The sequence below is a fragment of the Denticeps clupeoides genome, chromosome 5 (assembly GCF_900700375.1).
Source record: "Denticeps clupeoides chromosome 5, fDenClu1.1, whole genome shotgun sequence".
NCBI lineage: Eukaryota > Metazoa > Chordata > Actinopteri > Clupeiformes > Denticipitidae > Denticeps > Denticeps clupeoides.
Window position 1 is genome coordinate 13,612,083 of NC_041711.1, and position 14,648 is coordinate 13,626,730.

The window sequence follows — 14,648 nt, forward strand, 5'->3', positions numbered from 1 at the left end:
GAACTTAGAAATAGAACATGGGAATGAAGAGCTTTGATTATTGGAAGAAAACAAGTGACATCATTTCTGTTGATGCTGTCTGAACTCTGTAGGACTGTGAGAAGTTGGATTGATGGTGTGGCGCACAGACAAATGGGGAGAGTGCTCACAGCTCTCGCCGAAACCATGGCAACGTGGGGAACCAGTAAAGCCAATTATGAGCAGTCCTCTGGCATATGGCTGAGCCTTTCTCCCGAACACAACGAGATAAGTGCATCGGCTGGTAAAACCACTCCGGCGGGAGTAACTTGTCTTTTCCGGACCTGACAGGCCGCTGCCATCGGCAGGTATCAGAGTGAGGTCGTTATTTAGCCGTCACACTAAATGACATTCATGCTAAAGAGGACACGAGGCTGCTTGCTCAGTGAGAAAAGTGTTTTTTTCTCTTGATATAAACCTGAGCGTCTGTCCAGAAGCCACAGTTGGAGCCGGCTGAGAGCGCTGCCCTGAATGAGGGGAAAATTTGCACTTGTTCATGCGCCAAATACCCTGAGGTCCTGCAAACAGCAAGGGGCTGTGAGAGGTGTGAATAAGTCTTGGCCAGCGTTGGAAAGGTTACAGTTTTTTTTTCTCCAAAGCTGTGGGGTGGATGCCTGGGATTTTCTGCTACCAGATTATCATCTCAACCGTCCCAGGGACCAGCCAACCTGCGAAATGTCAGCCTTTAAGCGGCACGGCGAGGGAGAATGTCAGCGACAACATATGTTGCTCCACACATGATCGGAGAAATGGGCGATGCCAAGTTAGCTTTCTGATGCCCAGGGCTATGCTATGATGCTCCAGTCTTCTGCTGGACCTTCTGGATGGCTAGTCATTAGCACTGCATGTTAGCATATGTGTCAGAATCTCTTCCCCTCTCTGGACCCGTCCCTGCAGCATGTTACGATGTGGCCTGCATGTGATCGGCTCTTCGTCACTCCAGAAGCTCCCGCCCCCTCTCCCATCTGCACTCGCCATCGCTCCATGGCGGCGAGCGCGGGCGCGGGCGCGGACAGCTGCTAATGGGAGCGGACAGCGGCCACTTTACTACAGCACAACGCACATGCTAATTCTGCAATGGTGCCTCATTATCTCGACACATTCACAGTGTTCATCTTCCCATCAGCGTCTAAACATCTTCTTCCTGAGTGTCTGTAGGTGCTCTCTGTAGAAGGCTTTCTTTCTGCCAGGGAACTGATGGCACGTTCTGCAGGGGTTGTTATCAGAAGCGTGCTGGCTACATGTCAACTTAACATGTCTGTGTGGGGCGGGGAAGTGGATTGCATGTAGTGTTCTGTCACTCCAAAGTGTTGTCACGTACTTTCCCCTGCGTGGGTGTACAGAAGCAGACTTTCCCTCCTGACACCTGAACAGATACCTGAAGAATAGTTTACCTCACTCTCATCTGGACTCTAAATGTGCAAAGTTGTGCGAGCTGTGTCAGACAGCTGATCGCTGATTGTCTGTCATGATTTTAGTCGTTCAAAATGCACCTAAACACACACAAAACATCAAGATCGGCAAACTTTTAAATCTGACCTTGAAAATCAAAAGCCTAGTCTTCATATGTCAAGTTGTCATGTGTGTATTGACGTTTGATGTGCAAAAATGCATTCTAACACAAGTAATTCCTGTTTCACACACATCGCAAACAGCCATTTTATTGTCCATCTCAGTTGTGGAGACCGGGGCCACAATTGAGGTTGAGAGCGAAAATACACTGAAAATGGACAAGATTTACTGCAGTAGGTGATAAATCCACTGGAAAAGGCACAAATTAGATGACTTGTTTCTTCTCGTGTTGCCTCTTCCCTCTGTGCCTTCCCTCTTTTTTTGCACAGATCCCCCACCCAATGTCCTACCTCTGTCCCGTCCCTTTCACATTTCTGTCCGTCCCCTCATATATGCCTGTCTAGAACCGGCCTAGGTGGAGTCCCAGTGGACCAGTATTCAACTCAGGGAATTCCCTGTAACTCTGACTGCAGTATAGAAACAGAGACATCTAGGGACTTGACTCTGTTCTGGTGGTCCATGAAAAGACAGTTTATGTGGGGTTTTCTATTTTATTTTCCACATATGTACATTGGTTGGTTTATCACACACACACACATGTCTGCATCTCCTTACTACTTCCTCTCATGACTCTTTGATGAGTAAATTCCCAAAGGAAGATTAGCCGCTGGGCTTTATTAAAGCCCTGGGTGGGTGTGATATAGTGTGGGCTGTTGGCACTGTTGGCGACTGATAACTCCAATCTGATGGGCCCATGACAGCCCTTCTCATTCTGAGCATCAGCTCCATTGTGCCCAGACCTATCACTAACACCCCCCCCCCCCCCCCCCAATTGATTTACTCCACCCTATTTCTATGCTCCCCCCCCATTTTCTCTCCTAAAGACGATTATTCGGAACAGTGGGGGCAGGGGGTATAGGGATTCAAGAGACTCACTTCGAGCTGGAGATGTGTCGGTGGGCTTCTTGCCGTTTCAGTGTGAGTGCTGTACTTAGACTCTTGGTTCTTTTCTGTAAGCTGTCAACATGGCAGCGTGCCATGTCAGAAGGTAGCTTTTTGACAAACTTCTCAAATGTGCAGTTTGAGCTGTCATTAGCAAATGCAGCAAATTCCTGTCTCTGCTTGGCCCTAATTGAGCCTGCTGTGCATGAAACTGTCACCTTCCAGTGTTTAAAATCCTTAGCACTCACTTTAGCTCAGCCATTTTGCCACCAAGTGGCATTAAAAGTCAGAGAAAACAGGAACTGCAGGGACCTGAGAACTTGTTTGTTGAGTCAATATTTTTTTGTACTATAAATGCAACTGCGTACTGATGAATTATTCACTGTTTACAGACTTGTAGGGAACAAATGTCTTGGAATGCCCTTGCAACAGTTTCTTTCACTGTGGTCCAATGTACTGGGAATTTAATTTCTAACCTTCTAACCTTATGCTAGAGAATAAAAAAAAAGAAGCTGGTCTTGAAGTAAATCAGTCTTCATGATTCAGCAGCCTGACCCAAATGATGTTGACGGGTGACGCAACCCACAGGCCAAGCAGAAGTTTTTAACAAGGCCCTCTAGATGGTGTCCTTCTTTAACGACTTATGAAACTGCCTTGTTGAACAGGAATGGTGTTCTCAAACGACCCCTGACTGTTGGCGGAAGCAGATGAGAAGATGCAAGTTTGAAGGATGGTTAACATATCTTTTTTTTAAACCACTGTCTTTGAAATTGATGAGCCTTGGTGAGCATCTCTGGTATCATTGACATTAATTTATTTCTTGATAAACAGATATTCTCAGTAGTCAAGAGTTGCTTTTACAACCCAAATCCCAAAGTGTTTTTTATAGCATTATGCAAACAGACAGCTGGCAAAGAGGAACCACTACTAGAACCTAGAAGTTAGTGGGATAGTGTCAACAGTGGCATTTTTTAGATGTGCAATGAAGATCCTGCATGGAGTAGACTTTGGACTGGTATACACTAATGTATATTGATAGGCCAAGTATACATTAGTGAAAGTGAAGTGAAACGAAGTGATTATCATTGTGAAACACAGCACAGCACACAGTGACATAACGAAATGTGTCCTCTGTTTTTAACCCATCACCCTTCCCCAATAGTACACCATTACTCCACATTATAGGTTTTTGGGCAGTCCCATATGGAAGATGTCGACTGTAGCTTGTACATCATACTGTGTGAGAGGTTCAATGTAGCACCAGTAGCTATGCACTATGAAATTATGTATTTGACAGAATGCAAAACTCAAATATTATTAATCTTTCAAAAAACAGCACATGGGACAGCAATAAATATATTTTTTTTATTTTTATTTTTTTTAACCAATGTTCATGCATGTTGGTGATGCTTTGTATGAATGGTGTATTCACTGTCTACTTACCTGTCATACCCAAGTTTATTAGGCTTGTATCAGTGTAAGATGGGAAGTCACAGGTCCACGACATTTTGCAGCTTTGTCTTGCGTAGAGGTTCATCACCTCCGTTCTCCATATCTTCGTCAAACGGCAAGAGGTGTGAAGGGCAGAAACAACAAATTCTGATTGGTCTGTGGCAACTTCCTGGGAGGAAGACCCATCGGGAACTGGGTCTCCCAGTTTCGGGGCCTTTCTTCTCTCTCCGTTTCTCCTGACTTTTTCTCTATCTTCTCTATCTTTTTCTCCTTTCTGTAACCTTTACATACAACATTTACATGTAACTGCAATAGTAATTTACTGGTGTTAATAAATTAGAAACTGTTCATCCTTTTAACCTCTATTGTGCCATGCCTCTTTCTGCCAGGTAACATCAGGTTGGAGTGGTTTTAGTACAGTGCTTTGTGTAGAGAGTTGTTATACCTCTCCTTTTTACACCAGTTTATACTGTGTACTTGTATATACTGAGATGACAATAAAGTGGACTTTGACTTTGACTAGAAGGCAGAAGAATTTGTACCCCACCCTGTTCCTGTCGACATTTTCCTGGGAATTTGTTTTTGAAATGTGCTTTTGGGATAATCCGTACAGCAGCTGTTTACTCAGATGCCTTCATCTCCGATTTATTTCATCTTATTTATTTATTTGTTTGCTTTATGATTGTTTTCTTTATTTGAGCTCCGTCTCTGGCGTAGGTGATGCCGATCTGTGATAAATAATGCAGGGCACCGAACAAAGACTGGAATCACAAGCTCGTAAACAATCGCTCTAAAACGAGGCGCGTGGAGTCTGCCCCCCTCTTCACCCGCCGTCTGGCTGGCAGCACCGATGCTCAGACACACCTGATACTGCAGCAAAATAATGTACTTACATCTTGACAGATTGTTGGACTTGCGCTGATTTCATGGCCACATATGGAAGCCCAACGCCCCTGTCAAGTAAACCGCTGTGTTATTGTTTCTCCGGAACCGTTCGGCTGTTGGTCTTTTCTCCGCATTGTAATCCACCGGCGCGTTAACCCATTCCCTCGGGTCCTGCCGCTACCGCAGACCCACAGCTGCTGAGAAGCGGGCTCTCTCAGCCGTAATCGACAAACCGCTGTTTCCCAAATGTTCCTCGGGCCTCAGAGTCGCTCTTAACGTCCTGATGCTGAGCTCACTGGAGATCGGAGAGCTAATCAACGTCAGAATGGAACAAAAGGAATCCCACCACAGACTGCTGACAGAAGCATCACAATCGATCGCGTCAAAATCAAATCTGACTCGGCAAATGAGACTTTCAACAGGACACACTGATGTTTTGATCCCCCGTTTCCCTCCCTGCTTCAATTTCCCATTTATTTTTTCTCTGTTCTTCTGCCTGTGCACCTACTTTTGACCATGAAATGAGAGGCAGTCGTGTTTCCTGCTTGGTGTTAGTCAGCCCAGCAAAAAGGAGACTGTGGACAGCTCACCAGAAGGTCCCACCTCGATTATATCTGAAGAAGAAGCGCGGTCTTTTAGAAATGGAACAGAAACAGAAATTTGAAGTATGTGAATACCAGAAACCATGTTAATGGTTAAACAATAGTCTGAGACTATTCACACAAGCCCTGTCTCTTGTGTCTGTTGGGCATTTTCACAGATTTTCTAGTTCACCCACAACAGAGATCGAGTTTGTGATCTTCATGATATACTCTTTGTACAAGATGTATTAGGAGTGTAGAGAATGGATGGAAACCGAGAAGAAAGGAAGGAGCTGGTAGCTGCGCCTGAGTGAGTGAAGTATTGACAGGAAGGCCTTTTAAATGAAAGTGAAAGTGAAGTGATTGTGAAACACTGCAGCACAGCACACGCTGACACAACAAAATGTGTCCTCCACCATCACCCTTGGTGAGCAGTGGGCAGCCATGACAGGTGCCCGGGGAGCAGTGTGCCGGGACGGTGCTTCGGTGGTTCGGGGATTTGAACCGGTAACCTTCTGATTACAGGTCCGTTTCTTTACCCGCTAGGCCGCCACTGCCCCTAAATGGTCCCAAATAAGTAAAAGGGTGTGTGAGAGCTGTCAATCAAGCCAACAGGTACCTCTCATCTTTAAAAATGGCTTTATTGTTCCTTGCTTTTAAGCAACATGCTTCAACACGGCTCAAAAGTCTTATATTCCCCATAACAATAAAAATGTATTAAAACATTATCCATTGTTTCTACTGCAAGGTGTGTTCTAAGGTGTCATCATTCATTTGCAGTGGTCATTATTCATTTATGACCTATGAAAAGTCATTGTAGCATTCTGTAGAGTCGTATAATTAGTCCTAAGTAGATTAATAACTTGCAGATACTGAATAATGCAAATGATCTTTCATATCATTCTGAACTGGGCCTGGCCTCACCACCAAGCCCTCCAAACATTCATTCGTGATAGATTCCCTACCGGAGCTGTCATACCCTCTCTTTGCAGCCTTGGACAGTCATCTGCCACCTTCTTGAAAAGTCTTCCACGGATGGGTGGAGAAGGAGGACAGACAGGTTCGTTTTGGTCCCAGGAGGATGAAAGTTATGGAGCGAGTGAGGTAGATGGAGATGGAGTGATGGTGTTGTTGTTTGGGAATGTACACAGCTGGTGAAAAGGAATTATTCATTTTTCATTTCAAATGTTTTTCTTCTCAGACTTGGAGACTGTCAAAAGTTTTCCTGCTGTCATGCTGTCTTTTTTAAAGCTTAAGTTCTTGAGTTTGTGAGATCTATCTTATCATCATGTTCAAATCCTACCATTGTGTCCCTGTGCAAGACACTTAACCCTAAGTGTCTCCATGGGGGGAATGTCCCTGTAACTACTCATTGTAAGTCGCTCTGGATAAGGGGTTTGATAAATGCTGTAAATGTAAATAATGTGTGTGTGTCTGTGTGTGTGTGTACAGGTAAGATATTATATACATGATATAGACCTTTATCTTGTGCTGCATATCCTGCATATCATAATTCCTTCTTTGAATTTACAAAAAGGAATTAGGTAAATATTACACAATTAATATATGTTTCTGTTGTAGACATGATTTAGTCAAGAACTTGTTGATTATCAGCGATGTTGAATACACTAGATTATTTCACAATGACTGAAAGTGACTGAAAACACATTGACTGAAATCAATTTAATCATGTTTGCCCACCACTGGAAATGGAAAAAGGTGCCACGAAGTGTCATTGGATCATAGGGCAGGTTAATTTACATGTGCCCGTCTACTAGGGATGAACAAGGAGGTTACCATTTGGGTGAGGAGGTTACCATTTAGGTGATTGCTAGTTAATTTGATGGGTTGGTGACTGTGCGCTGGAAATGTTAAGGTTGTGTAGGAGATGCTGTGATCATAATGAGCGCCTCATCTTTGCAACCATCAATCAGCATTTTTTAGCTCAATCTTACATGAATTAAATATTTAGATTTAAAGAGTAACAATTAATTAAACATTTATGTCAGTTGACCATATACTGATCATGTGGGACCGAAGTATCCATTCAAATCAAGTATATTCAAAAGATTATTTTTTTTCAGGGCAGTGAATTGGTAGTGGTGGTGGGCGTAGCTTCTCTGCACATACTTGGATCATCATGGCTGTGTGGAGTTTGCATGCCCTTCCCAGCTTTCAATGGCAGGGGCAATAGGGTGATTGTTCTAAATTGGTCTGAATTACTTAGGCCATAGGTTTGAGTGTGTGAGTGAAGAGTGTGTGAATGGTCACCCTGCCCTGGGTGAGTTTCCACCCTGTGCCCAATTACCTGGGATGGGCTTCTGCAGCCCTTTCCCGTCTTTGGATTCACCAGTTATAAATGGTGAGTGAGTGAGGTGCAGATGTTAAGCGACCAATACTGATTATTTATAATTACAATGACCAAATGTACAGTAGTTTTTAGTATTGGTAACAGATAATACAATTCAATTATGACATAAATCATAAATATGTAGTTGTAGAAAAACACAGGGTAAAATTTTACCCTTCCTTTAACTTCCAGCTGACTTAAACTATCAAATGTACTGAAATATCTTAGTATATGAATTTTTTAATAGAATGTTATTAATTATTTGGATATCCATTAGCATATCCATGAGCATAGGTTTATAAAATGTGACTTAAATAGAGACTTTCATTTAATATTTTCTTTGAGCTTGTTAGTTTTGACCTGTCCAAGTAAAAAAAAAAAGAACTGCTGATAATTGTAGTGTAGTTAAAGTGGAAAAAAGTCAAATAAATTAAATTATATTTACTTTATAATTGTATTCTTTATTCGCAGATCAGGTCCTAGTGAACCACAATGATTTTAAAGCACTTATGTAGCTCTGGATAAGAGTCTCATGATGGAAACCAGGAAGAAGTGTTGCATTCACTGGAATTTCCATGTAACTGTTTGATGGATGGCAACATGGGGACATGATGCATAGACTCATGTAAACTACTACTCTCTAACTCGCCTCAGTGTCGCAGCTGCAGGAGCCCATCCTCGGCAACGTGGCTTCACACCTACAAGGTTGTGTGTTCAAATGCCGGTTTGGACCATGTGTGTGCATGATCTCCCCATATTAATTCAGGTTTCTTCCGGGTTCTCCGGTTTCCTCCCACTCTGACTTATCTATAGATGTGAGTGTGTGTGTGTGCCCAGTGTCCCATGGTGGGCTCTGTGACCATGAGTAACAGATCTAAGTGGTTATGGTAAGTGAGTGAGTTATTTACTAGCTACTAGTGACAAAAATATTTTTTTAAATGTTGAAAATGCTAGTAATCCTATTAGATTGGTCACTCAATTGACTAGTGGTGTGCATTTGTTCATTCAAGGTGCACACAGGTGGCCACTTTCTTCCAGTCTATCTGTAGCAGACTGCTGATTGAAGCCCCAGTAGGGATACTGACGATGTTCATTCACTTCTGCTCAATTCAGTTCAATTATGACGCAGATTATCACCACTGGGGATGTGGGGAGTGCTCAGAAGTCATTTGGAGAAACAGTAATGTTTGTTTTTGTAAAAGACAGCATTTGTCCTGCAGCATGATGTACTGTTTCCAGTTGTTCATAACACCTACTGCACACCTGAGTGGTGCGAAACCCCAAAATCCAGCCCTGCATGCAGCTGGCTTCTCAAGTCTCCAGGATGGAGGAGCATGAAGACGAAAGAGAGACGAGTTTGCCAGGAGACTGAAAATTGAATGTGAAGGGCCATAGCTGCCTGCTGATCTGTGGGGTGGGCAGCGTTGTTGTTGCTAGCAGTGTGGTGCTTGTGTTTCTGTGTTCAGTATGGGTTGTTCTTGAGCCTGCGCTGCTGAACAGAGTACAGGAGTACTGTACTGTAGACATCTTCATGCACATATCAACTCACACACACACACACACACACACACAGGTCAGGCCCATTTCTCTACATCAGAAATGTATTAAAAGAGCACATATTTCTGATCTCTGACAGGGTCACGTGACTTCCCAGAAGTCTCTGTACCAGGCGGAATGAAAGCAACCCATTACATGTTTGATTGTCTATTTTACAAGCTGCAGCTTCGGCTCTTTCACACACAGGAATGTGTGGCCCCTGGTGGCACCAGCCTGGCTGCAGTTGATGTAAACTGCCTGTAAAGGGGGATTATGGGACAAATGAAAACAACCGCTTTGGCAACCTTTAGGCAGGTTATGTGTTGTGTTTATCAGAGAATAAGACCGTGGAGCAAATCCAGTTGGATTTTTGAATCCCGACTACAGTGCCAAGGGATGTGCTGAGTTAGACAAGTTGTGTTTGGCCACAAATCTGTATTTAAATTACATGAGGATGGTGTAAAAAGTGTGAAATAGTATCATAGTCTATGCAAAAGCTTTGACTTCATGAAATTGATTGTCACATTCTGTCTTCCGCTTTTAACCCATCCCCTGAGGAAGCAGTGTGTTGGGATGGTGCCTTGATCATGGGGACCTCAGCGGCACCTTGGCGGTTTGGGATTTGATCCCGATATGGTCTGCTTCCACCCCCACTGCAATTAGGCAACACCCGCACTGCCCCAATATTGCATCATTACTTATTGTACTGTAGGCTATATTAAGTATGCTTAAGGGAATACACATTGAACATGAGTTATGGCTGTACTTTCTGTTGTCTTTATATTTTGGTTAGATAGATTGGAAATCTATCACCAACACCACATCTGCTAGCTTTTTCCAGGAGATTATGCTTGGCTGATGTTCACCCCCAAATACTGCCGTAAACAACCGAATAATACAAATATAGGAAGCTCACCTGAGCTTTAAAACAAAGTGACCAAAAACCCACTCAAAATCCATTTGCCTTGTAAAAGGAATAACCCCGTTTCTGTTCCGTCCATTAAAATGGAGCCTCTGTTTTTACTTGTCAGTCTCATGCTCTCTGCCTGCGACTAATGCGGATTTTGTGACTTGTTCTTCCTACCTGTGGATGGCGCATCAGTGCGGCGCGGCCCCTGCGGACAGTGTGGAGTCAAGAGAGTGGCTTTAATTGAACTGCGGTGGATTACATCAGTAAGGCTGGCGTTAATCTCACCAGAGTGCCGCTGTCACATCATTGTGTCTGCCTCTGTTCTGTTCCACATAATTAGCTTTATTTGTGCTGACCGAAAATGCATGGTGGAAGGGGGGTGGGGAGCTGCCATAATGCCCTCTGTGGAAACCGCAGAGTCAATTTGTGTATGGTGCACAATTGGCCTAAAGTGAGCGTGCCTGGCGAGGCTTTTAGCACAAAAAAAAGCTGCTGCTCTGGAGCACATGAACCCTGACTAGGATTCTATTTGATTCTCTTCTCTCCTCTTCAAATTCTGTGAGAAAGCGTGATACTTGGTAACAAAAGACTTTTCTTCTAAGCACGCTGTAAAGCACCCAGTGGGTAGGTGTTTCAGGGGAATATATATATATTTATACATACACACACCTTTCCATTGTGTTGCAGGTGTTTAAGAAGAAGGTGTTGGAGCTGGGAGAGAAGCTGCTTCCTGCCTTCAACACGCCCACGGGCATCCCACGAGGGGTCATCAACCTGGGCAGGTGAGCCACCGCCGTGTGACATGACGGCCTGTCACCTTACTGCTGCAATGGTCATGTAAATTATTGTGATAAATTTAGAATAAGCCTGATCAAAGTTAACTATAACCTTTACATACACCAGATGAAGAAGACACTGGGACAAATGAATCAAATATTATGAACAATCTGCTGTCATGTTCATCATATTCACTCTACCTGTATAAAACAGATATTGTGAATAAAAGTATAAAAGAAATTGTGTTAGTAAGACATTATCATCATCACCAGAACTTCTGTGAGAGGCGGGATGCCTTGTTATGTGGCATGTGAATTGCAGAGCATATTTCTGTCACAAGAGGATGGTAGTAGCCTAGTGGGTAACACACGCGCCTATGAACCAGAAGACCCAGGTTCAAATCCCGCTTACTACCATTGTGCCCCTGAGCAAGACACTTAACACTAAATTGCTCCGTGGGGACTGTCCCTGTAACTACTGATTGTAAATGTTGTAAATGTAAATATATCCACACTCACCTATGACCCAGCCACTGCTCCATGTGAAACCAAACATGCTTTCCTGCATGGATCTACAGAAGGAAGAAATAAGGGTATGAAGTTATATAAAAAGGGTAATAAAGTTATTTTGTGGGGATGGGCCCTTGATCAAGGGGACCTCAGTGGCATCTTCGAGATTTGAACACACAACCCTTTGATTACAAGTCCACTTGCTACCACTGCCTCAATTGTGACAGCTATATATATCAGTAAATATATTATGTTTGCAGGCTCTACATGTTCCTTAATACTTTACTTTACTTTACTTGACTTTATTTTGCAGACGCTTTTATCCAAAGCGACTTACAGGTGGAAGACACCAGCAATTCTTGTTCAATTTCTATAGATTTTGAGTTTACAAAAACTAAGAGCCCTGAAGGCCTAACTTGTCAGCAAAGAGCATGCTCGAAGATTGTTAAGTGCTAGACAAAGAAAGAAAAAAAAAAAAAAAATATATATATATATATATAGAGAGAGGGAGAGAGAGAGAGAGAGAGAGAGAGTATTATTTTGTGCAGTTTGTATGCATGTGCCTGTGTAAGTGTTAGATTTGTCTGAAATACTTTTTGAATAAGCAGGTTTTCAACTGCTTCTTAAAGGTGGTAGTAGTCTCGGCTAGTCGAATTTGCCGATCTGAGAGAGCGTGCAGGAGTGTAGCTAGGTAGTATTGTATTGATATAGAAGGGTGCAGTTCCATTTACAGCTCTGTAGGCAGCATCAAGGATTTGAACTCAATGCGAGCAGCTACCGGGAGCCAGTGGAGAGAGGTGAGAAGAGGCGTGACATGGGTGTATTTTGGCTGATTGAAGATGAGACGGGCTGCCACATTTTGGACCATCTGGAGGTTTTATGGTGACTGCAGAGGCTCCAGCCAGGAGAGAGTTACAATAGTCGAGTTTGGAGATGACCATTGCCTGGACGAGGAGCTGCATAGCCTGATGTGAGAGAAAAGGCCTAGTCTTGCTAATGTTGTAGAGACTGAACCTGCAGGATCTGGACATCGCAGCAACTTGATGATTCAAACTCAGTTTGTCGTCAATCCAAACTCCAAGGCTTTTTGCAGATTCCTTGGGTGTTAACAGTAGCGAGCCAATTTGAATTGAGAGGTTTTGCTGAGGGGAGTTGTTGCCCGGAAAGATCAGAATCTCGGTTTTGGATAGGTTGAGTTGGAGGTGTCGCTCAGACATCCATGCCGATATGTCAGAAAGACAGGCTGAGATTTTTGTTGCTATAGTAGCATCTTCTGGTGGGAAAGACAAATAGAGCTGGGTGTCATTAGCGTAAGAGTGATAAGAGAAGCCATGTGATTGGGTGATGTGACCAAGTGAGCGAGTGTATATTGAGAATAGAAGGGGGCCAAGGACAGAGCCTTGTAGAACCCCTGTGGTTACCCTAGAGAGGACAGATATCTCACCACCCCATGATACCTTGAAGATAAGAGGTGAACCAATTTAGTACGGTTCCTGTAACTCCTAAATCTGTGGTGAGAAGAATTTCATGATTAACTGTGTCGAAGGCAGCAGATAGATCAAGTAGGAGATCTATTAATTAAATCAGTATGTTGAAGTCATGATTCCGATTCAGAACTCCCATTTAATCGGGACTGGTGCAGCTCGGCTGCAAACCCCTGCCTCCTGTGAAACGTGACTCTTTGTCTTCATCTCACCATCGGTGTCTACAGTACAATGAAAACACAGGAGCATTTGTGTCATCACTCGGTTCTCCTCTGTTCTCCCTGTCTGATCTGTTGCTCTGCTGTGTTCTTCAGGATCCTCAGCGTTGCCTTTCCCCTTTATCTCTCTCTCTCGCCCTCTCTCACTCTCTCTCATGCATCTTTAGTCACCGCTGTTTTTCACCGTTAATTGGGTCGCGTTTCCTGTGATTGATGTGTTGCGGGAGCGGGACAGAGGGATGAATGGAAATGGCGTCCTTCTCCCAGTGGAGGAGAGATCACAGGGTCACTCTCTGTTCCTGGCTGGTTCTTACTCGGCAGCGCTGACACGGCTGCTAATGATGGATCTTTACAGTCACATGCTTTGGCGCCCCTCCTTTCTTTCCCTTTCCTCTTTCTTTCTTCCTCATCTCACTTCCCTCCCGTTTTTCCTATCTATTTTTGAAAAGGACGCGTCTCTGGCACCTCTGCCTCCCACCTGCTTCCAATTAGCTGGTGGGCTTCCGTCCGACAGCTGCAGCTTATTCCAGTCCCATCCGTAATGGAGCCGAGCTGCAGATGGGCAGGGAGACGCTGTGGGTTTTATCTGTGCAGTGGTGTGAGGAGGACCACATCAGCTCCCTTTTACACACACACACACACATATGCATGCACAAACACAGATAAAACCACTCTCTAAAAACCTGTCCTTTATTATCATTTAAACCAAACACTGTCCATTATCATTACCACAGTGATCAAAGGCATATCCTTTTTTAATAAACAGTCTTCATAGAATGGTCCAGCAAAATATACTATAAAACATACACTAGAGCTCTGGACTAAAACCTACTCTGCTGGACTTAAACTTGCTCTGCACTGTCCAGTACCTCCAAACATGGCCAGATACTCGACACTACACTTTGAACTTCTCCGCCTCTACAACTGTAGGGCTTTTTCTCTCATTGGACAAATCATCACAAACCCTTCACTGACACCATTTGCAGGCTCACTCTTCCCTGGAAGGGGGTCCCTCTCTGTATCACTCCTTCCCAAGGTTTCTTCCTTTCTTTTTTTCTCTCTCCTAGAGTTTTTTGGTGGAGTCTTTCCTTGTGTGCAGAAGGGTCAAGTGTGGGGGTTGTCAACCGTAGTGCCCATTGAGACATACTGTATGTGATTTTGGTCTATATAAGAAATAAATAATAATAAAATAAAGTGTAGTGATTGTCACATGTGATACACAGCAGGTGAGTGCAAACTGAATAAGGTGAGTGCAAACTGAACACCCACCTTCTTTCTGCTCATTGGAGCAAACCACATTGGAGCAAACCACATGGATCAGCACCAGCATATAAATCATGTCAAATAAACGCTGTATAAAACCTTAGCATTAATTTATGCCGACCAGTGAAACGCTAATAAAGCGCAGTTAAAAAGCATTGCATGAGAGCATGAGACTGACAAGAATGTGTTCATACACATTCATTTCGTGGAC

The 14,648-nt window shown here is 43.6% G+C and overlaps 1 protein-coding gene across 1 annotated transcript in view; it reads left to right on the forward strand.

The window, feature by feature from the left end:
• Positions 1-14,648, forward strand: part of LOC114789936 (mannosyl-oligosaccharide 1,2-alpha-mannosidase IA) — a 155,675-nt gene that overhangs the window by 128,183 nt on the left and 12,844 nt on the right. Inside the window, exon 5 of the mRNA XM_028979422.1 lies at positions 10,874-10,968. Coding sequence (XP_028835255.1) covers positions 10,874-10,968 — 95 coding nt within the window. The remainder of the gene's footprint in view (positions 1-10,873; positions 10,969-14,648) is intronic.